Here is a 21,684-nt window from a genome sequence, read left to right as displayed (position 1 = left end):
GCAAAGAAACACTTTCATGTACTCGAATTGGGAAGGGACATAAATCATACCCCCAACTTATGACATATGTCATACCCCCACTTTACTTCTGCTGGCTGATAAAAAGAAAAATAGATGTAAAAGGAAGTGGGGGCAAGGAGGTGAAAGTTTGATCATCGCATACATTTCCTTCAGTTTGAACACTGGCACTGTCTGTGAGGGAATCAAACTTCAGTTTTCCTTTTAGGAGAAACAAATATTTATTTTAACTAGCATTTTTATTTTAAATTGGTTTTTAATATTCCTGAGTAAGAACCACATGTGTTGTAGCCTTAGTCTCTGAATGATTTTAAGTGGTAAGCTTTTAAAACTTGAAACATACAGCTGATAATGTATGTTGTATTGTTTTTTGTTATTTTTTTAAAAATAGAACCAACTGGATTAGTGACGTTTACAAGACAAAGTTTTCAAGACCTTCCAGACTGGGAAAGGTAAGTTAAACACATCTCTCAGTGTGAGAAATTGTTTTACTTGATTTTGGTGACTTAGGGCCTTATGCAACTCCCAGTAAAGTCATAGGCTCCCAGTGACTTCATTAGGAGTTGAGTCAGGCTCTTAATCATTACAAGGGACACTATTTTGTATGGATCTTTGTTATTTTTATTCATCAAGTTTGCGGGGGGGGGAAGTCAGCTGAACTGATGCAAAAGCAATTTGGTGGTGGAGGTTGTTACTCTTTGGGGGGGGAGTTGTTTCAGTGTTCTGTAGAAGTTGATAATTTAGTCAAAAGTTCTAAAATTTTGTAAAATTAATTTCTAACTTGAGCATATTTATGTGCTTCAGCTAGCTCATTTCATTTTGTTTGTTCATGATTTAGATGAACATTTAAACAGTGATATTTCCATGAAAATTTGCAGGTATATATGTGGGGATGAGGGAAGCCTGGGTGTAATGGTTCATCTGAAGCAGCAATGACAGGAACTCGAATGCAATGTGGCTGACAACCAGCATGAAAATTTTGATTTATTAGCTTTTTCATTGGCTAGTGCCATGTCATCAGCAAACAGTCCAAGTAAGATGATGGCTGCTTGTCTGGGTATGTGAAGTTTTAGTTTTAAGCAGAGTTTTGGATGTTGGAGTTTTGGGGCTGGGAAAAGAGGCAAGAAATTGGATGTGTAACCCTAGAATCAAAATCTGCAAATTTAGGATTATAGCTATAAATACTAGTTAAGATATAACATATGTTAAATTTGTATCGAAAACTGTAAGTAGCACGGTGTAGACTTACTGGCTATTCCATGCTCTTTCTTTTTTAGACTTACTTTAATAATAGGTGTTTATTAAAAAAGAAACTCTTATAACTGTAGTAGTTACAATAGTTACTACCCCTAAAATGTGCTAAAATAACTAGTGTGTACATTCACTTTTGATTTACTTGCTATACAATGCATATTAACTATAATCTAAAAAATGTACCCTTGTTAGGCACATAGTAGAATGAAAGGTCTGATACTATATCTTGCAAATAGCATGTCATGGATTTCTTGTTAGTTTTACCAGTTCTCAAATATACTATAGTTAGTACATGATAAATGGATGCCCAGGCCCTAAAGGGTATAAAACAAAAGTTATTTTAGAAGGTAATCCTATTGAAAGTAGTTACTCAGTGTAGGAGCTGACATTGCATTCCCTTGGCACTCACTGCTTGAGTAATTTTGTGCTCTCTCTTTCAAAGAGATTGATTTCTTGAGGTGATGGTGGCACAGTGAATTGTAAGGAAAAAGCACTCAGCTTGCTCTGGTTTCAGGGTAAATATGCAGTGATTACTGAGAGAGACTTTGAGGTATGGCAGAGGAGAATTAAGCCACCATTTTAAAACGATGAATCAATTCAGAACGTCATATTAACCCCTGAATTGCAGAAGTAAACAGGTATATATATGTGCTGAGCAGAAAAGATGCTCTCATTTTGGGGTCCAAAACATTTTTTTAAAATCTATTACTGTAAGTCTCGGAGTACATACATTCATGCATCTTTAGTAATAACAGAGTACACATGGTTCCCCTAGTCTTCCAGGAAACTGCACACCCTTACAATTGTATATGTCAAGGGCCAGATCTTCAGCTGGTGTAAATCAGTTTACCTCCATTGACTTCCCTGATGCTTTGCCAGTGTACTCAAATGAGGATCTGACCCAAAATTATTTTTCAAAATCTGACCAAATCTTCTGTCAGATGATTTTGTCATATTAACATAGTGCTTCTTTGCTCTATCTGTGTAACTACTGTTTAGGGGTAGGAAATATGTAATTGTATGCTATTAAAGGTTTTTAAATGGGTGATTGAGGATATAGATATGTTTCACTTTAACCTCAATGGGAGCTGAGTGGCAAATGTTTTTTTCTTTTTAAACAGAAAGGTGAAACATCATTTTATTTCTTGTTTGCTGAAGTGAGGAATCTAAGCCATCACTGATATGAATGTAATTCAGTCTATGTACTAGCTTCTCACACAGAATATTCTGTTTCTTAATATCCTGCTCAAGTAGAGGGCAGATTTATGTCCCCTGTAAATCTATTAATAGATGATTGTAACTAATGCAGCTTAATTTAAACCTCTTTTTCTTTTTCTTTTTTTTTTCTTTTTTTTAAATTCAACTGTATTATTGTTAAATATGTCAGTGACTTTCTTCTTTACAAAGTGTGGGAGTAATTGTTCTTTCTGGAGGAAATAAAGGCAGTAAGTCAAAAGATTGAATACCATTATTAATGAAAGTATATGGTAGATTAGAATATTCTGTCCACAACACTGGTGATCAACCCATAAAATTAAGTTATTTTAATTTTACAATTCTGGATAGAAATTAATGATCAAAAATGATCATTCTGATCAAAATAAGGCCAATTTTGTGAAAACCCAAAGAGTAGTTGTGGGCTGGAGGGTGTAGTTCAGCAGAAATAAAATGGCAGCGTGCAACAGGATTTTTCAACAGCAGCAAATCTTTATCAGCATAGATCAAAATAAGTTACCATAAGCATAAAGCAACAACAAAAAGATCCCCCAAGGTGGGGTTCACTCAGGGTATGGCTACACTACAGCTTAAATTGACATAAATTATGTTGCTCTAGGGTGTGAATTAGGCACACACACATACCAAGTGACATAATTTATGCTGATTTAAGTGCTGGTGTGGACAGTGCTATGTCTGTGGAAGAAGCTCTCCCGCTGACCTAACTATCGCCACTCACGGAGACTGGAGTAATTAAGCTGATGGATGAGCTCTCTCCCATTACCTTAGAGCGGCTACACAGATTGTTTATTGCAGCTGCTGTGAGCTCTCTCATAGCCTCAGTACCTGAGTGTGGAGTCCCGCCTTCCAACAGACGTTCCTCTCTTTTGTCTTTCCAGCATTCCTGCATATAGTTCTTCGCCTGAGTTGCTATGTAACAGAAAAGAAAAGGGAAGCTATAGTTAATCCTTTGTGAACAGGGGTGCAGATGGTGCCCCTACACTCAGCCACATCCAGGAGTATCAGAATTCTAGGCCCACACCTGCTGTTCTCTTGTTCTGTGGCCTTGGGCAAGAAACCTAACTTCTGTTTCACCATCTATAAAATGAGAATAATAAAACCCAATTCACCAAGTGGTAGTGAGGATTGACTGATGTGTTTATAGGGAGCGGAGATCATTGGATGGAAAGTACGATGTAAATGCAAAGTATTCATTTTCTTCACCTCCCACTTCCCTAACTTATATCTGACCTTTGTCACATTGTACCAAATTCTGTTCTAAGTTATACTGGTCTTAGTTGTATATCTGGAGTATTCCTTTGGAAAGCAAACAGAGCTTTTCGTTGAAGTCAATGGAGTTACTTTGGATTTACACTAGTGTAACTGAAAACATAATTTTGTTCATTTATTTTTTTGCAGATTTTTATAATGGAGACTTTTACATTTGGTGATGTAGTTAATTGATTCTCTGTAAGGTAACACTGTATCTGTTTATATTTTTAAAATTATAGATCTCATAAAAAACTGACCAGGTTGTATGTCACATATGAGGGCACTATAGAAAGCAATGGACGTGGTATGCTACAGGTAAGTGCCTAATAAAAATAGGGCTTTATGCTGTGCTTTTGGCACATTATTGATGACTGGGCAGTTTAGCACAGTTATTTATATACTTCCTTGTTTTTTGTTTTGTTTTTTTTAAAGTAGTGACATTATACCGGATAAAAGAAACCACAAAACTGACCATTCTGAAAGCCTTAGTAGTGTCAACATTCCCCAGTTTTTTTTTTCACATGTGTCCCTGTTTCCAAAACCATTTGACAGAAAATCACAAGACCTGGACAGCTTCAGGTCTATAAGTTCAGACATGGATTGGAGATTGACAGGAGAGGAGTTTCCAGGGTATGATCTTGACAGGATGTCACAGTTTTCAGTTTATTTTTTAAAAGCTGTTGCTGTGCCCCATCTGGTGACCAGTTCATTAGTCAAAAGGCTCTTTCTGCTGCCAGCACAGTTGTTTTGGTCTGAGAGCCGTCAGCTAAAACCGATTGATAAGGAGAATGTCTCCTCCATTTCCATAAAGAAATATTTAGTATTGTTTGAAGGGGTGACAAGTTTAGCTTTTAGAGTTTAGTATAAAACTTTGAGTTCTATCCCTTTTATGAACTTATCCTGTCATTTGAAGTTGCTTTTAGTTCTTGCAATCTCAGTTGAAAAGGGGAAATACAGTCCTTGCCTGAGGGAGAAATAGATCCATAAAGTCTGTAGCTGAAACTACAAGGTTGCTGGATAACATCTGGGAATGTGTTTGTTAAGGGGGGAGCTCCATGTGATTTGGAGTCCTCCACAGAATTTTCCATGGGGAGTGACCCTTTAAAAAGACCCTAGCATCTCCTGTTTACCAGCACTAGTGGCCAGATGGAGTCTGGAAAGTCTGTCCTGCCTCCTGTGGAGCAGTGCTAGGGAGGTGGTGCCTTTATCACCTCAGAGGCTCCAGGGATGTCAGCTGTTCCATGCCAATTCACACCTTACACCTGCAGTGATCCATTCCTGCAGAGTTTAGGAAACCTTCCGGGCCCCAATGGCCAACCAGGAAGAAGGGGGCTTACATCATTATATGGGTTGTCTGAGAGCATTATGAAAATTGTGTAAGAACATAAGAACGGCCATATTGGGTCAGACCAAAGGTCCATCTAGCCCAGTATCCTGTCTTCCGACAGTGGCCAGTGCCAGGTGCCTCAGGGGGAATGAACAGAACAGGTAATCATCAAGTGATCCATCCCTTTCGCCCGTTCCCAGCTTGTGGCAAACAGAAGTTAGGGACACCATCCCTGCCCATCCTGGCTGATAGCCAGCGTGTGTGTGTGTGTGTGTACACATTGTTTAATACATATAAAATCTTGTGTGTGTGTGTGTGTGTGTGTATATATATATATATATATATATATATGTATATAAATATTAAACAGGAACCAGTAATGCAAAGTAGAAGTGCGGAGATGAAACATATAAATATAAAAAGGAATGTGCCCAGGGTTACTCTTTCTGTGGGACAGCAAATATGAAGAGTACACAGAAGATAATGGTTTGATAGGTTAACAAATGCACAGCAGAATGGTTCCCAAACATTTATACCTCTACAAAGTCCCTGTGTAACCATATGAACTTATTAGTGTTACCCTTATCTCTCCTCATCTCTCTCCTATTTTTTGTGTCTTGTCTTGAATTTAAACTGTTAGGCCCTTCAGAATAGGGAGGGACCATGTTCTACCTTTTTGCTTGTACAGCAGCTAGGACAATTGATCCCTGATCCTCACTGGGGGTCTTTGGTTGCTACCACGGTATACACATAATACTATTATTATCAATAATAATAGTACATTAACTAGTTATTCCAGGCAGCTCTAAAATATTGTAGTTGATACCCAGTAGGCATTAGTGCTGCTCCAATATTAGCCACAAGCAGACACACGATACTGGACCCAATGATGTGACCAAGCATGGCATATCCGATGTCTCAAGTGAGAGCATGACCACAAGTAGATTGCTGATATTTTAACAGGAGGAAAATTCTTCTCCTTGAAGCCCTTCATAGCTTCATTAAATCCAAGCAGCCAGAATCTGCATGGAGATGATAAACTTAAAAACTACACAGAAATATTAATTTTTCTTTCTTCTCCTTAGCCACCCATCCTGTAACCCTCGGAGGGAGGAGGAAATTATGTTGATACTTTTATAATGCCTTTTATGTGTTGTATAAATTTACATTAAACTCAGCTAAAACAAATATACCCTGAGGGATGATGATATTAACAGAGCACGTAATCCCTCTGCTTGGATTAAGAACTCTGGCAAAACATTTTGGAGAATTTTCATTTGAGTTTTACATACCACAGTTACTTTTAGCAACACCTCAACCACTAAGTGTCTATCAACATTTTCATCATAAGTTTCAGTGGGAATTTGTTGTTATTTTGGCTAGTTGTTTCAGGGCCTTGCCACTAAGATTAAAAATCATTTTAGACTTGACACTTCATACGAGTTTCTGGTCCAAGGGGGTTTATTTATTCTGCCATCCTCTCATTTTGGTTCAACTCTTATTATCTATTATGAATTCAGTTATCTTAAGAGAGATGTGGAAAAATATAATAGCATTTGAAAGATTAGGATGGAATAGCATCCTTTTTTTAAAAAAAATAAAACTATAAATGTATGCTGGTCACTAGTTTATAATGTAGACTCATGGACTTTAAGGCCAGGAGGGACCATCATGATCATTCAGTCTGACCTGCACACTGCAGGCCACAGAACTTCACCCACCCACACCTGTAATAGACTCATAACCTGTGGCTGAGTTACTGAAGTCCTCAAATAATGATTTAAAGAGTTCAAATTACAGAGAACCCACCATTTGCTCTAGTTTAAACCTGCAAGTGACCCGTGCCCCATCCTGCAGAGGAAGGTGAAAAATCCCCAGGGTCTCTGCCCATCTGACCTGGGGGAAAATTCCTTCCTGACCCCAAATAGTGGCAAGACCAACCAGCCAGACACCTGGGATAGAATTCTCTGTAGTAACTCAGAGCCTTCCACATCTAGTGTCCCATCTCTGGCCTTCGGGGATATTTGCTCCTGGCAGTTGCAGATGGGTCACATGTCATTGTAGGCAGTCTCATCATACCATCCCTTCCATAAACTTATCATGCTCAGTCTTGAAGCCACTTAGGTTTTTTGCCCCTACTGCTCCCCTTGGGAGGCTGTTCCAGAACTTCACTCCTCTGATGGTTAGAAACCTTCATCTAATTTCAAGCCTAAACTTGTTGATTGCCAGTTTGTATCCATTTGTTCTTGTGTCCACGTTGGGGATTAAATAACTCTTCGCCTCCCTGGTATTTATCACCCTATTTATTTATAGAGAGCAATCATACAACCCTCAGCCTTCTCTTGGTTAGGCGAACCAAGTCAAGCTCCCTGAGTCTTATCTTATATCAGCAGTACCTCCCAACTTTTTGTTGTCTGCAAATTTTATTATGTCATTCCCACTTTTGTGCCAAAGTCATTAATGAAAATGTAAATAAGATTGATCCCAAGACCGATCCCTGAGGAATTCCACTAGTAAGCCCCTCTCAGCCTGACAGTTCACCTTTCAGTATGACCCATGCTAGTCTCCCTTTAACCCAGTTCCTTATCCACCTTTCAGTTCTCATATTAATCCCCATTTTATCTAATTTAACTAATAATTTCCCATGTGGAACTGTATCAAATGCCTTACTGAAATCCAAGTGGATTAGATCTACTGCATTTCCTTTGTCTAAGAAATCAGTTATCTTCTCAAAAAAAGAGATCAGATTGGTTTGGCACAAACTACCTTTTGTAAAATCATGTTGTATTTTATCCCAATTACTGTTTATCTCTATGTCCTTAACTGCTTTCTCTTTCAAAATTTGTTCCAAGACCTTGCACACAATTGAGGTCAAACTAACAAGCCTGTAGTTTCCTGGATCACTGTTTTTCCTTTTCTTAAAAATAGGTACTATATTACCAATTCTCCATTCGTAGGGTATTCATTAAAAATCCTTGCAATAGGGCTTGCAATTTCATGTGCCAGTTCCTTTAATATTCTTGGATGGAGATTATCTGGGCCCTCCTGTTTGGTCCCATTAAACTGTTCGAGTTTGACTTCTACCTCAGATGTGATAAGTTCTTCTTCCAAATCAACATTTCTATTAGCCACTCTGCTACTACCCCTAAACTCCTCATTATCCTTATTAAAAACTGAGGCAAAGTGTTTGTTTAGGTGTTGGACTTTGCCTAGATTATCTTTAATCTCCACCCCATCCTCATAGACTTTAAGGTTGGAAGGGACCATTATGATCGTCTAGTCTGACCTCCCGCACAACACAGGCCACAGAATCTCACCCACCCACTCCTGTAACAAACCCCTGACCTATGTCTGAGCTACTGAAGTCTTCAACTCGTGATTTAAAGACTTCAAGGTGCAGAGAATCCTCCAGCAAGTGACTCGTGCCTCACGCTGCAGAGAAACGTGAAAACCCCACAGGGCCTCTGCCAATCTGCCCTGGAGGAAAATTCCTTCCCGACCCCAAATATGGCAATCAGTTAAACCCTGAGCATCCTCAATGCTTAGCGGTCCCACTTCTTTCCTTGTTTTCTTTTTATTTATACCGCTGTAGAGCCTTACTATTGGTTTTAATTTCCTTTGTAAGGTCTAACTCTGCTAGGCTTTTGGCAATTCTCACTTTATCCCTACACTTTCTGACCTCCAAAAAGTAGCTTTCCTTTCTGATCCATCCCATATTGGCTTTTGGCTTTCTGCTTTCTCTTAGTAACCTGTTTGAGATGCTTGCTCATCCAGTTTGGTCTGCAACCCCTCCCTATGAAATTTTTCCCTTACAACCAGTTCTTCTGTGAGATCCTTACTACTTACCAATACTAAATCTAAAATGGCATCACCTCTTGTTTGTTTGGTGACTATTTGGTGGAAAAATCTGTCAGCTGTCGCATCCAGGAGAATCTGGACACTACCATTATTAGTAGCACTTGTTCTCCAGTCTATATCTGGGAAATTAAAGTCTCCCATAATCACACAATTGCCAGTAATATTTATTTCATTAAAAATATTAAAGATGTCTCTATCCATATCCACATCAGATCCTAGGAAGTCCATAGCATACCCCAAGCACTAACCTAGAGGAACCTCTGGTAATTTTTTCCCCTGAAGTGCTTTTGACCCAAATAGATTCTATTTTATCCAGTCCGTCACTTTTAATTTCTTTACAGTCTACCTCATGATTAATATACAGGTGTTAGTTCACCACCTTTATCTCTATGGATGGAGGCTTTTTTAAAGTGAAATACATGCTATTCCTACAAAAAAACAAGAGTTTAAAGCTTATCTATTTTAAACGGTGTGTCAGTCTATTTTGAACAAAAAGTCTCATCCCATTCAGGTGTCCTCAGCTATAGTTCACAGTGAATCTCACTAGGTAGAGAACTGCTGGTACAGTTGCATTACCAATCTATAAATGGTTTAGGACATGGAGCTGATGGCCAAATGTTTAATAATGTGTAATTTTTCTAACCCCTATAAAATATAGAATGGGAAAATTGTAAAGGGATGTAAAAATGGAAACAACAACTATATTTTACTCCAATAAATGTTTGGAAAGAAAGTGTTCCTTCTAAGGATCTTGGGCTGAGAGCATTTTGTCAAATAATAAACCCCCACCCCACATGATCCACTAACTGCTTTCTGCTTCTTAGGTGGAGAAGTTAACCAGGGGACAGGACGCAACAACCTCTTTCCTATCAGCCTGCTGGACAAGCCACCTTTGCAATTAAACAGGGGCAACTCACCTTCTTTGTCAAGCCAGACAAAGGTCCCCACCACTTAATATGCAGTGAGGGCAAGGTGGGGTCAGTTCTGCTAGTTGCATTTCTAAATGCAAGTAGGCAAACAAAACAAAGGCTGAACAGAAAGATGAATCTCATACAGCATTTATTTACCTTATTAAAGAAAGGATGTAAAGATGTTTGCCTATTCTGTAATCATCTAGGACATTTTTTCTACTAGGTTGATTTTGCAAATCGTTTTGTTGGAGGTGGTGTCACTGGTGCAGGACTGGTACAAGAAGAAATTCGTTTTTTAATCAATCCAGAGCTGATAGTATCTCGGCTCATCACTGAAGTCCTGGACCACAATGAATGTCTTATAATCACAGGTTAGTCTTTGTGAACTCTGTGCGGAACGTTTCAAATACTTATCTTCCTATTATATATGGAATCAGTGTGATGCCAGGAGGTTTCAGTTGACATCTCCAACATCACAGAAGTTCAGGCACTGTCAACAGTCATATACATACCCTGATTTATTCATGCCGTTTTTCTTTTAGATCACAAATTTAAAAAGTGTCCTGTGCACCTATCTCCTAGTCTTCACACTCACTGCAATGCTGTTTGTTGATATTTCTCTTTGTAGACCATTCTCAAATGAGCAATTATTGTGATAAGAGATTAATGACCTAATTATGTTCCACTGTGAGTTTATGCTAAAAATCCCACTGACTTCAGATAACTCAGTAACAGGCTTTATAGTAAAAAACAAACCTCTTTTGAGTCTAATGGTCTGATTGTAAATTCCACTTAGGGTCTGCTGTAACTTGGCTATAATACCTACATTAATACTCAGTCTACATAATGTCTCAGTTTATTGTGGGTTTCTTGAACTAAAATACTAAGATTTGATATTGAAGATAGTAGTTATGAAGTGTATTGGAGATGTCTACCCTGCACAGTTATGTACAGAATATTTACTATGCTCACAAAGTTCCATTTTAGTAAATCACGAGCCCAGTGTAAAACCTGGCATGGCTTCTTTTGGAGGTAGTCTCTTTTTTGGTTATGTTAGTATTGTGGTCAAGAATAGAAAGTGGCTCTTATCAGGATGGTTGCATTATTAGCATATCTAGGAGATGCACAGGATTAACTGATATGCAGATTGTTAACAACTTGTGTGTTTTGCATATTAAGCCTTTATATTTTTAGTGAAATTGTGACATTCATCCTGAAGGGAGTCCAAAGCACTTCACCGTCTTTAAAAACACTCCACTCACTACATCTGTTTGAAGTGCTGTTACAGCTGGGCTGGAAAATTACAGCTGTTTCAATGTTTGCAGAGGTGTTTTAGTAGCACACAGCAATGTATGCAACAATTTAAGAAAGGACTTTAAGAGTTAACTGTGTTTTTCTGGATTAAATATACCTGCGAAGAACACAATATGAATACATAAATAGATCTAAAACCCTACAGGAATATAGTTTCCCAAATTTGAATTGGCCAAGAGATCAGAGATAAAAGGAGAATATTTATACTTAAATTATTAATATAGGGTCTCAGGTCTTACTGAAGTCTGTGGAACAGCTCCCATTGACTTCACAGGGAGGTGGACCAGGCCTTAGACATGGAATAAATATAATGGAGTTTTATTATTACTGTTAGGAAAGACCAAGCTATTTACAACCTGCAATATTTTCCCTACTACTATTTCTTTTTCTGTGGCTTAATCTCATATTTCTTCATCTGTCACTGTATGAGACAAAGAACAGTAGAAACAAAATGAACTAATACTTTTCAATGTTTTGAATTTTTTTTTTAAGTTTGAAAGTGGATTTGAAAATATTTCAGTTAGGTTTATATATCAAGTTGAAGTTTAAAAATGGTACAACAGTGCATGTGTTTTTTAAAAAAACAAAAACAAAAAACAAATTGTCCATTTCCAGAGAAAAAGGCCAATATACAGCATAGAATATTTTTGTGAATGAGCTAGTAAAAAAGTGGCCAACAGCAGGCTGACAAGAGAAATAAAACTCATTTATTACACACAGGTCTCTGGAGACTCCTAAACAGTCTCCACGGCTATTTTTAAGATTTAACTAAAGAGCACTGCAAAGAAGAGTCAGTAAGTAAAAGCCACAATCAGTCACCATTAGCAGATACTTCTATTTCGTCAAAAAACAGTTTTCCAAATCCTTCCTGGAATCAGCTACATTTAACCTGATAAAAGTGGGAGATTGAAAACTCAGTCTGAAGAAAGAAACTGGTTTATAGTCACCATAAAAGGAAAAAAATCAATCAACACAAAGATCAGAGCAAGACAAGGCAATCCAAGAAGTCCCTCTCAGACTGTTGATTTTGCAAGTTATTTAGACAGAATATGCTCAGGGTCTGCACAGTGCCTGGAATATGTTGTTTTGAGACTGTTTACAGAAATGTGCAATCTGTTACACCTTTTAGAATTTGGAATTTACTGTTACTCATGTTAATACAGTTTCTAGCACCAAACCAGGATGGATTAAATCAGGCTTCTGAGCCCCACAGAGTTGAAGGGAGGCTGAGCTGTGGCTTTGAGCTATGTAGTGTTTCCCGAAATAATGATGTGCTCAACTGACGGCTTGGGTGAACTGTATCACTGGAATGGTAGACTGAGAGTTCAGGAGTAGAAGATGAGTCTGGGGGGGATCTGGAGATGGGGAAGGAAGGAAGAATCTCTTTGAAATTAAAGTTGGTGTGAGGGGTCTACATTTTAATGGAACCCAGATTCCCTTTAATTTTAATTCAGACCAGAGGTTAAACAGTGATGATAAAATGTTTATAGGTTTATAAATACATTTAAACACATATGTGATAAAACCCTCTGAAAGAATACTTAATGAAAGAATGTACTCATACAAAAGATAGTTTAGTACAATGTCCATTTTTCAGGGTCTCATTTTAAATGTGATTATCTTATATATAGTTGTATCAATAGGCAAATATCTTCAGGAATATAGTTCATGTGCCATAACACATTTGCTGTAAGGTGATATGAGTTTCAGGTTCTCAATCAAATGCCTTGAAAGAATCTAGAAGAATCTTGAAAGAAATCAAAGGCCCTAACAAGATTAAAGCACTGAATTACTTCTCCTCTGGAAAGGGTTAAAGCTCTTCCAGGGTAAGATTACTAAAAGAGATTGTAAAGGAGGAGTCATCCCAAGAGAAGTCTATATCTCTGGATACAGTAAACAAAGATTTTGAGGCAGCTAGCCATTCACCTTCAAAAATGCAAGCATTTGTTGCTAGGGTCAAACAAGTGTGACATTTTCATTCAGCCAGTATTCTCCCAATTTTTTTTTCAATCCACTTTACTTTATTATAGTGCCTTCTAATTAATATCTGTGATGTGATGTTCTGCTCTCTTAATGGAAATGGCCATTTCATCATTCTTATTTGATCTCTGGCTTTCTTCCATCTTGGTTCTTAGGCATGTCTGCACTGTATGCCACTATCTTCCTGATAAATTACATTCTTTCTGTGATGCATCTTGATGCAGTGGCCTAATGGATGTAACTGTGCTACTCAAATTTGCAGAAGAGTCTGAGAAATTGGAAAGAAATTAAATTTGTTCTGATTGTGCAGCATCTGGTTGAGATCATCACTGTAATGAATATGAAACTGGTCATGCAAACAAAGTAGTTCAACACACAGAGAATTGTCTGCCTACAGAAATGTTAGAGGGAATTCCAGTGATATATTCCTACTGTATTTTCTTGTTTACATTATATATCACGATTGCCGCTGACTGTGGTTTCTACTCAGGTTGTGAACAAATCCTGATACGCTAAATTCAGCCTTTTTACCATTTCAGACCAAGTATGTTCAACCAAAGTAAAAACAGGCTGCTTATTCTGCTACTTCACTGGATACCAGTGGTACTAACCTTCCTCCCTCAGAGGGTATGATGTTCTATCTTCTTCCATGCAGACACTATAGGAAAAATAGGTGGGGCAGTGCCCTTTTCCTCCTCCCCTATAGCTAAGTAATTTAATTTACAATGGTAGATCTTAAGCATAGTAAGATCCGGAGTCCTTACCTTGTTTCTAGTAACATACACAATTCTTTTTAGAGGCTCTAGCATATGACAAACATAGTTTTCCTCGACTTCTGTCATTCACAGAAGTGCTAAAGAAAATATATTCTATGCTACTTTATTGTATTTGTTTTTTCTCCTTTTATAAGCACTACCCTCATCTTATTTTGCAGCTTGTCCTCTAAACCTTGGCACTCCACCTATATGTTTTGTTTCTTTCTTTGCTCTCATTTTCTTTGTTGTTTTCTGCTTTGTAAATGGCAAATTATCCTCCTACATTTCTCTACTTGGTTGTTTTCCCTAGTGTTCTGCAGTATGCTACTGTGTATACTTTCATTTTAATTCAGATGTTGGAAATGCTAATCAATTTATCCCAAAAAATAGGGCAGAAGATAAAGGAGCCTCTGAAATTCTCCAGAAATGTTTGCAGAGCTGATTCTTTTTCCAGCCTCAGCTTGTAAGCCTGTGAGTCACAGGCAAGACTGCTGCCTGTCAAGTAATAATTTTTATCTGGTATCTTTCCAGAGTTTCATTTATGAAAATCAATGGTTTTCTTTAATGTGGGTTTCTGGGACATGAGTTTAAATTGTGTGTGATTTCTGTGAGCCTCTTGAGGATTAATTCATCTCTTCATAGTTTGGTCATCAGAAGTTGCATTTTCATAAAAAGCAAATGAAAATGACCCTTTAAAAAACAAAACTAATACTTCTACACTCATTAAACTATCATGATATGGTATAGTTTCTCCTTCCTGATAACCCAGTGCTTTCCTTCTAACTGCTATACCCGAAGGGAACGTTTTCTTCTCAAAGTTGAAGGTTTCCAAGGCTGTCCTGATAGAGAGCTGTCAGCTCTTATTTGCTTTTCTTGTTGTTTGCACAGACATTTTCCCCAGGCATATCAATAAATATGAATTTTAAGCAAGTCAAGAACAGCCTGTATTGAAAGCTGATAGGCTGTATGTTTCAAAATAAGGTTTGTCTTTTGTATTTAATACTTTATAAACTGTACACAGCTATATCTTTTCTGTGTGCATTTGTGTGTATATGAATGACTGAATGCACTGTCTGTGCCAGATTCACTTGCGTTTGTGACTCTTAGCATTTTTAATGGTAATCATACTCTTAAGATATGTCTATACTTCAGTGTAAGCCTAGGGTTAATAGGACTTGAGTCAGCTGACCTGTGGGAGAAACTCCTGGGCCTGAGCGTCTACACTAATTCTTAAACCTGACTTAAGACTTTCTATCCCAGGCTTGAACCTGGAACTCTGGCTTCCACACTACAGTACACACACCTGAGTCAAACCAAACTTATCCCGGAGTCCCTAGCATCCTCCGGAATTGTGGCCTCTCTAGCCCTTTCACCGTGATGCGCTATGGGAAAACTTTACTGCCCACCCTGCATGTTACAGAATGTTTGACCCAGCCTGCCGACACAGCCAGCCGAGGAGTGATTTTGGTCTGTGCGCGCTCAGCTTAAGAGCCAGTAACATTGGGGAGGTGCCTTTTGAAGAACTTCTCTTGCTTGCGCTTTCACTCATGTCAGGAAATGGGCAAAGCTTCCATGAGACACTTGTGGAGAGCATTTTCTGACCCACCAAAGGTACCTGATTGATTCCATGATGGAGGAGGGGGGAGTACCCTGGCATGGCAGACTCGTACTCCCTTATGCTGCTCAATACACTTGGCATAGCTGCTGATGCCCCCTAAGTAGACTGCCGCTTCTAGCGCAGGGCCATAAGCACAGACTGTTGGGATCACGTTGTCATACAGACCTGGGGTGACCAGCAGTGGGTCCAGAACTTTCACGTGAAGAAAGCAACATTCTTGGAGATTTGTGAGAGGCTTGCCCCAACCCTCCAGCATAAAGAGAGATGAATGAGGTCACCCTGGCCAGTCCAGAAGCGGGTCACTATAGCTGTCTGGAAGCTGGCTACCCCAGACTGTTATAGGTCTGTTACCAACCATTTTGGTGTTGGAAAGTTGACTGTGGGTAAAGTGGTGGCGGTGGTTTCTGAGGCAATGAGGCATGTGTTTTACCTCAAGGTGGCAGGCGTTAAAGATATTCCTTAGGTAATTGCTAGCTTTGAGACTATTGGGTTTCCTAACTGCGCTGAGGCCATTGATGGAACTCATGTTCCCATTGTTTGTCCTCATGAAGGAGCACATCGGTACATAAACCAGAAAGGGGACTATTCCATTGTTATGCAGGCACTAGTGGACCACAGAGGTCGATTTATGAATATCAACATGGGTGCACTGGAAACGTTCATGATGCCTGAGTTTTTCACCAATTGGGAGTCTCTGTTGATGGACAGTCTGGGACACTGTTTTCATCAAATGACATTGTCATAAACGGGGTTACTGTCCCCACCATTATTCTGGGGGACTTCACGTACCCTCTTTTTCCTTGGCTTATGAAACCGTACCCTGATTTCAGAGGCCTTGGCAAAACACAGTTTAATTACACTCTCAGCAGGTGTAGAAGGGGGGAGCAGAGGCAGATCTAACAAAATGCATGGATGTGTGGGAGGACTGTGACTGACTGGGCAAAGGAACTGGGAGACAAGAAGCCAGGGAGTGGATGGGGAAAGGAAACAGAGATTGGATGAGGAGACTGGGATTAGGAGCTAGCGGGTAAAGGAAGATGGATCAGACGAGGAGCCAAAGAGAGGGGGAACTGGTACTGACTGGACAAGGAGACTGGGGACAAGGAGTTGGGGTGGTGGAGGGACTGGGACAGGATGTGGGAAGGGGGAATGCTTGGGAGTCATGGGGAGAAGAGATTGGGACTTGAAAAAGGATCCTAGAGGGGAAGACTAGTAGTGGCTGGGCAAGGAGACTGGGACTGTGAGAAGCCTGAGGAATAGGAACTGGGTAGAATAGGATAGTGGGACTTGGACAAGGAGCCAGGGATGGGAAAGAGATAGAACTAGAGTTGGACAGAAAGGGTCAAGCTTGGGGGAAATCCAGTGCACAGGAACTGGGGGGGTGAATAAATGTTGTGTCATGAAGGATGCTGTTGTCTGGAGGACCCCTGCCTTGTTTGTTGCAGAAGTTGAAAGGTGTGTAGTAATGAGGCAGAGGATTTCAGGGAGAAAAAAGAGGGTCTCATGGTTAAGGCTGTTGAAAGCTGCCCTGGACAAGTAGATTCTATCCCTGCCTCTGCCACAGGGCTTGGCTACACTTGAGACTCTACAGCAGAGAAGCTGCAGCTGTGCTGCTATAGTGTTTCAGCGTAGACACTCACTACAGCGACGGGAGGGATTCTCCCATCAGCCTCGGTAATCCACCTCCCCGAGAGTCAATAGCTAGGTCAGTGGAAGAATTCTTCTGTCAGCCTATCACTATCTACTCTGGGGACTAGATTGGATTAACTATGTTGCTCAAGGGTGTGGATTATTCACACCCCTGAGTGACAAAGCTGGATCGACTTAACTTTTGAGTGTAGACCTGGCCTTAGAGTTCCTCTGTGATACCAAGCAAGTCAGTTAAATCAGACTTTTCAGAGGTGGTCACTGATTGTGTGTTCCTCATTTTCTGAGTGTCCATCTTGAGACCCTGGGCCTGCTTTGCAGAATTGCTGAGCGGTCACAGCTGCAACTTTGGTCAATGGGAGATGTGGTTTGAACATAAGCCCTGTGTAATACTAAGTACTCTGAAAAATCAGATTCTAGGCATTTCAAATCAGGGATCTATCCAAAATTAGTAGCTATTTTTGACCTGAATCTCTCGGTGCCTCAGCTCCTCATCTGTAAAATGGGGATAGTATCACCCCTCACTTCATAGGCATGTTGTGAAAATAAAGTGATGTTTCTAGAACACTCGGATACTATAGTGATGAGTACCATAGCAAAGCCTATGAGGACATTTATAATTCTGTCTTTAGAGCAGGGTTTCAGTTCTATGGAGTAAATGAGGTGGAGGGTCACACATTGAGGAGAAAACAAAATATTGAATAGCTGCTCGTTAATTGAGCACCATCCATCCTGTGCGCTGAATGACAAAGGCTTGTTGTGGAAAAAATCGTTCAATTGTGATCCTAATAGCATTCCAATACCAGAGGGCGAAGGGCTTCCTGGTATGTAGAAGTGAGCCTTCGCTGGCCGGACCAGCTCAGTGTACCCCAACTCATTGTTGTCATAATCTGTATCTAAAAGGTGTGATGTAAGGTATCATATATGAACTGGTAATATGCTGGTCATTAATATTATTGTGTTGTGAAAGTACAGGTGATAGATGAAAAATTATAAATATGTGCTGGAAATATGTTCTTAAAGGGTGTTTGGCAGGCAGAGCTTAAATCACCCTGTCCTAGACAAAGGAATGTGGTTCTGCCTCCATAAATGTGTCTCCAAAATAAACTCAGCACGAAGAGACAATGAAATTACCTTTATGTGCAAGGTAGATAAAGCCATCCGGCAAACCCAGTGTGAGGGATGTCCACTTAACACATACAGTGCAGGATGGAAGCTGCAGCTCCAGGAAACCTTCCTGCCTCCTGAAGCAAGGTCATTGAATTTTGGTACAAGGAGAGAGAGAGCGCCATTTTGGCATCCTTTACCCGAAGAGTCAGAGAGCTCAAATAACTTGGTTTGTGTTGGATCCTGGCTCAGTAGTAGCAACCCATGCGTGAAGAACAGCTGTGGTGAGAAAATTTGAACGAACAACTCTAATTTGTTAAGTTAGGTTTCAGTCTTAGATGTAAGTGAAGGGGAACATGATCTGGGGCAGTCAGACTTTTGATTGGAGCTGTGGGGACACAGATTATACACTCAGTTAGCAATCCATAGATGAATTGCCAGTTGATGACCTTCAGGGCTTGTCTACACTGGCACTTTACAGGGCTGCAACTTTCTTACTCAGGAGTGTGAAAAAAACACCCCCCTGAGTGCTGCAAGTTTCAGCGCTGTAAAGTGCCAGTGTAGACAGTGCCCCAGCGCTGGGAGCCAGGCCCCCATGGAGGTGGGTTTTTTATAGTGCTGGGAGAGCTCTCTCCCAGTGCTATGCCGCGACTACACAAGCCACGTGAAAGTGCTGCCACAGCACCACTTTAATGTTGCTAGTGAAGACGAGCAAGTGGAGGTAAGGGTATAGCGGAAGAAGCAGTCACGGGTCTCTGAGGTCCAAGGTGACAAACATCCAGTGCAAGACAGCCCTAGACCAGATGTATTGATTTTAAGGTGTGCAGTCTGGGTGCCCAAGGCTCCTGTTGGGGTGATGCAGCTCTGCACCACTCCTGGCACACAGTCTTTTACACCTTCATGTATTCTCTAGACTTTCTTTCAGAGAAATTTATATTGCCCTGTGAAAATGTACTACTCTCTGAGATCGCATTTTCCTCCTCTTATTGTGTTTCCTTCATTAGGTGTATCATTCCAATCTTTCAGTGAATGGTGGTTAATACAGTGTAATTATATTCTGAATAGCGGAGTATTTTATTGTCATTGTAATATGTATGCGAGTCAACTTGTTTCAGTGTCTATGTACCTGCGAACCTACTGCCCATTTAGCTCCTGGTCCAAATGAATTAATAATTCATGTCATGTTAAGGAGTTGAACTATGTATTAATGGGTTCTAATATGTTAAACCTTGTCATATCTAACTATCTATCTATCTATATATATATATATGGTTTAATATATATAAAAATAAAGGTTTAATATATATAAAAAAGAACTTGCCATATTATGATTTTCTTCCTCCTTTTCCCTCACTTTGCTGACTCCTGGTATTTCAAAAATGTCCTAACTGAATTGCCAGTTGAAAGAGGAACTCCTAGGGTTAATAACTTAACCCTTCCTAAGAAATGTTTCGCATGAAATTTCTGATCTTTGAACAATATAGATTAGAAATCATTGTCAGATTATTAAAATTCAGGAAAATATTTTTGCTCATATGAAAGAACTAATTTTCTTGTGTCTCAAACAAAAAACCCCGGTCGGTAAGGCATCTGATTTCTTTGTTAAATAGACGTTTATCAGTGAAAACTTGAAGGAAAAATAGTTTGTTGGAAAAATTCTGTGTTGGATTAACTCGTGTCCTTCCATTCTTCCCTGTCCTCCTCATCGTCGTCCTCTCCTCCCTCCCCCACAGCAAAAATTAACTTGCTACTCACAAGCTCTGCATCCTTAGCTGTCAGCCCAGTGTCTTTCCTGGTGAATTTCACTGTGGACTAGGGAGGGTGAGAACAGCAGGTAGTTAAATGTATGTTAGGAGTTGTGGACACAGGTAAAAGAGACCTGCAGTTTTGATTGCCTGTGTTGGACACTTACTACCCTATGTAAGTACTACCCTAGTACTACTTACTACCTTACTTACTACACTATGAGGAAAAGAGACTCATATTGATTACATAGGGTTCAGTTTGCCTCGTAATGTTCATATGTAGCTCCCATTAGTATTAACATAAGTTGCACATATATTCAGAGGAGTGAAGACTCCTTGGAGGGAGGCGATGTATTAAGAAGAGAAACATCTGCAAATTGACAAATGGCAAATGATTTATTTCAGGTACTGAGCAATACAGTGAATATACAGGCTATGCAGAAACATACCGATGGGCAAGAAGCCATGAAGATGATACCCCAAGGTAATACATTCACTGTTGAGTAGCTGAGATAATTTTTACAATTAAAGTTTAGCCTTTATTCCTGAAAAAAGAGTAAGGAAACAATCATGAATGTTGAACTACGGCTCTTGGGCACTTTTTAGCTTCTTTTTTACAGTTGGGTTTTTTAAAACTGCTAGAAAGCATGTAGGTGCTTTGTTATAGATAAGGCGCATATATTCTATGGCAGGGCAATTTACTGCAGAATCTGTTCTTTGCAACAGGATAGTTTAGGGTAATAAACTAATTCATTAATTTAAAGTCGTTATGGTTCCAAAGAAAACCTTTCAAAGAGGAACCAAGTGCAAACTGTAACAGTATTGTCTTCCTTAGACTGGACAGCTTGCAACAGCAGTTCTGAGAGGCATAAATTGCATCTATTCAGAAAGGGTGCTAACTCTGAAATCTGATGACAGTTTATCAGCATTTACTGTTTCACTGCTGAGCATTACCTTGTTCGGTGCCAAAAGCCACAGCTACCTATGACTCCATTTTACTTTCTCATAACTTCTATGGTGTAGTTATGAGTCTTCAGTACAAAAATATCTGTAACACATTGAAAGGGCTTTTTCATGGCCTTCATCACCATGATATCAGTGCTTCACAGACCTAATGAATGTATTTTCACATCACTGTGAGGTAAGGTGGTGCTATTATCTCTGCCAAGTTTGTGTTTCAGAATTGTAGCTTAGCCTACTGAAAGTGTTAACCTGCTGAATGAGTAATGAAGCTTTGAGTCACACTTCAATTTTTGGAATTGTTTCTAGACACTATATTATTGACTACACAAAATTTTGCTGTCCTCCTTTTCCCAATGCAGGGATGAATGGCAGAGGCGCTGCACTGAAATTGTTGCTATTGATGCATTTCACTTCAGACGTTTCCTTGATCAGTTTGTTCCTGAGAAAATTAGAAGAGAACTCAACAAGGCCAGTAACTTCTAAGGCCCATTATTTACAGCCATTTCATTAATGTTGGAGTTATGCTTTCCCATAGTTCTTGCAGGATCGGCAACTCCTTTGAAGGGGACATCTTGTTTAATTGCAGTACCTTTTCATAATAGGTATCCTTCATATTTTGCAATAGTAAGATTAAAGTCTAAGCATGCCAGATAGAATACTTGTTAGTAAATGGTTTCTGACTTGGCATACATTTTTTAAT

At 39.5% G+C, this 21,684-nt stretch overlaps 1 protein-coding gene across 6 annotated transcripts in view; it reads left to right on the top strand.

The window, feature by feature from the left end:
- PARG (poly(ADP-ribose) glycohydrolase) overlaps positions 1 to 21,684 on the top strand; it is a 126,400-nt gene that overhangs the window by 89,298 nt on the left and 15,418 nt on the right. For all 6 annotated transcript variants that reach the window (XM_084633595.1, XM_084633594.1, XM_084633592.1 and 3 more), the window contains 5 exons: positions 410 to 470; positions 3,999 to 4,074; positions 10,079 to 10,226; positions 20,427 to 20,505; positions 21,344 to 21,452. In XM_084633595.1, coding sequence (XP_084489721.1) covers positions 410 to 470; positions 3,999 to 4,074; positions 10,079 to 10,226; positions 20,427 to 20,505; positions 21,344 to 21,452 — 473 coding nt within the window. The remainder of the gene's footprint in view (positions 1 to 409; positions 471 to 3,998; positions 4,075 to 10,078; positions 10,227 to 20,426; positions 20,506 to 21,343; positions 21,453 to 21,684) is intronic.

The sequence above is a fragment of the Lepidochelys olivacea genome (assembly GCF_965140295.1).
Source record: "Lepidochelys olivacea isolate rLepOli2 genome assembly, chromosome: 7".
Taxonomy (NCBI): Eukaryota; Metazoa; Chordata; order Testudines; family Cheloniidae; genus Lepidochelys; species Lepidochelys olivacea.
The sequence above is the reverse complement of the archived record's forward strand: the minus strand, read 5'-3'. Positions and strand labels throughout refer to the sequence as shown.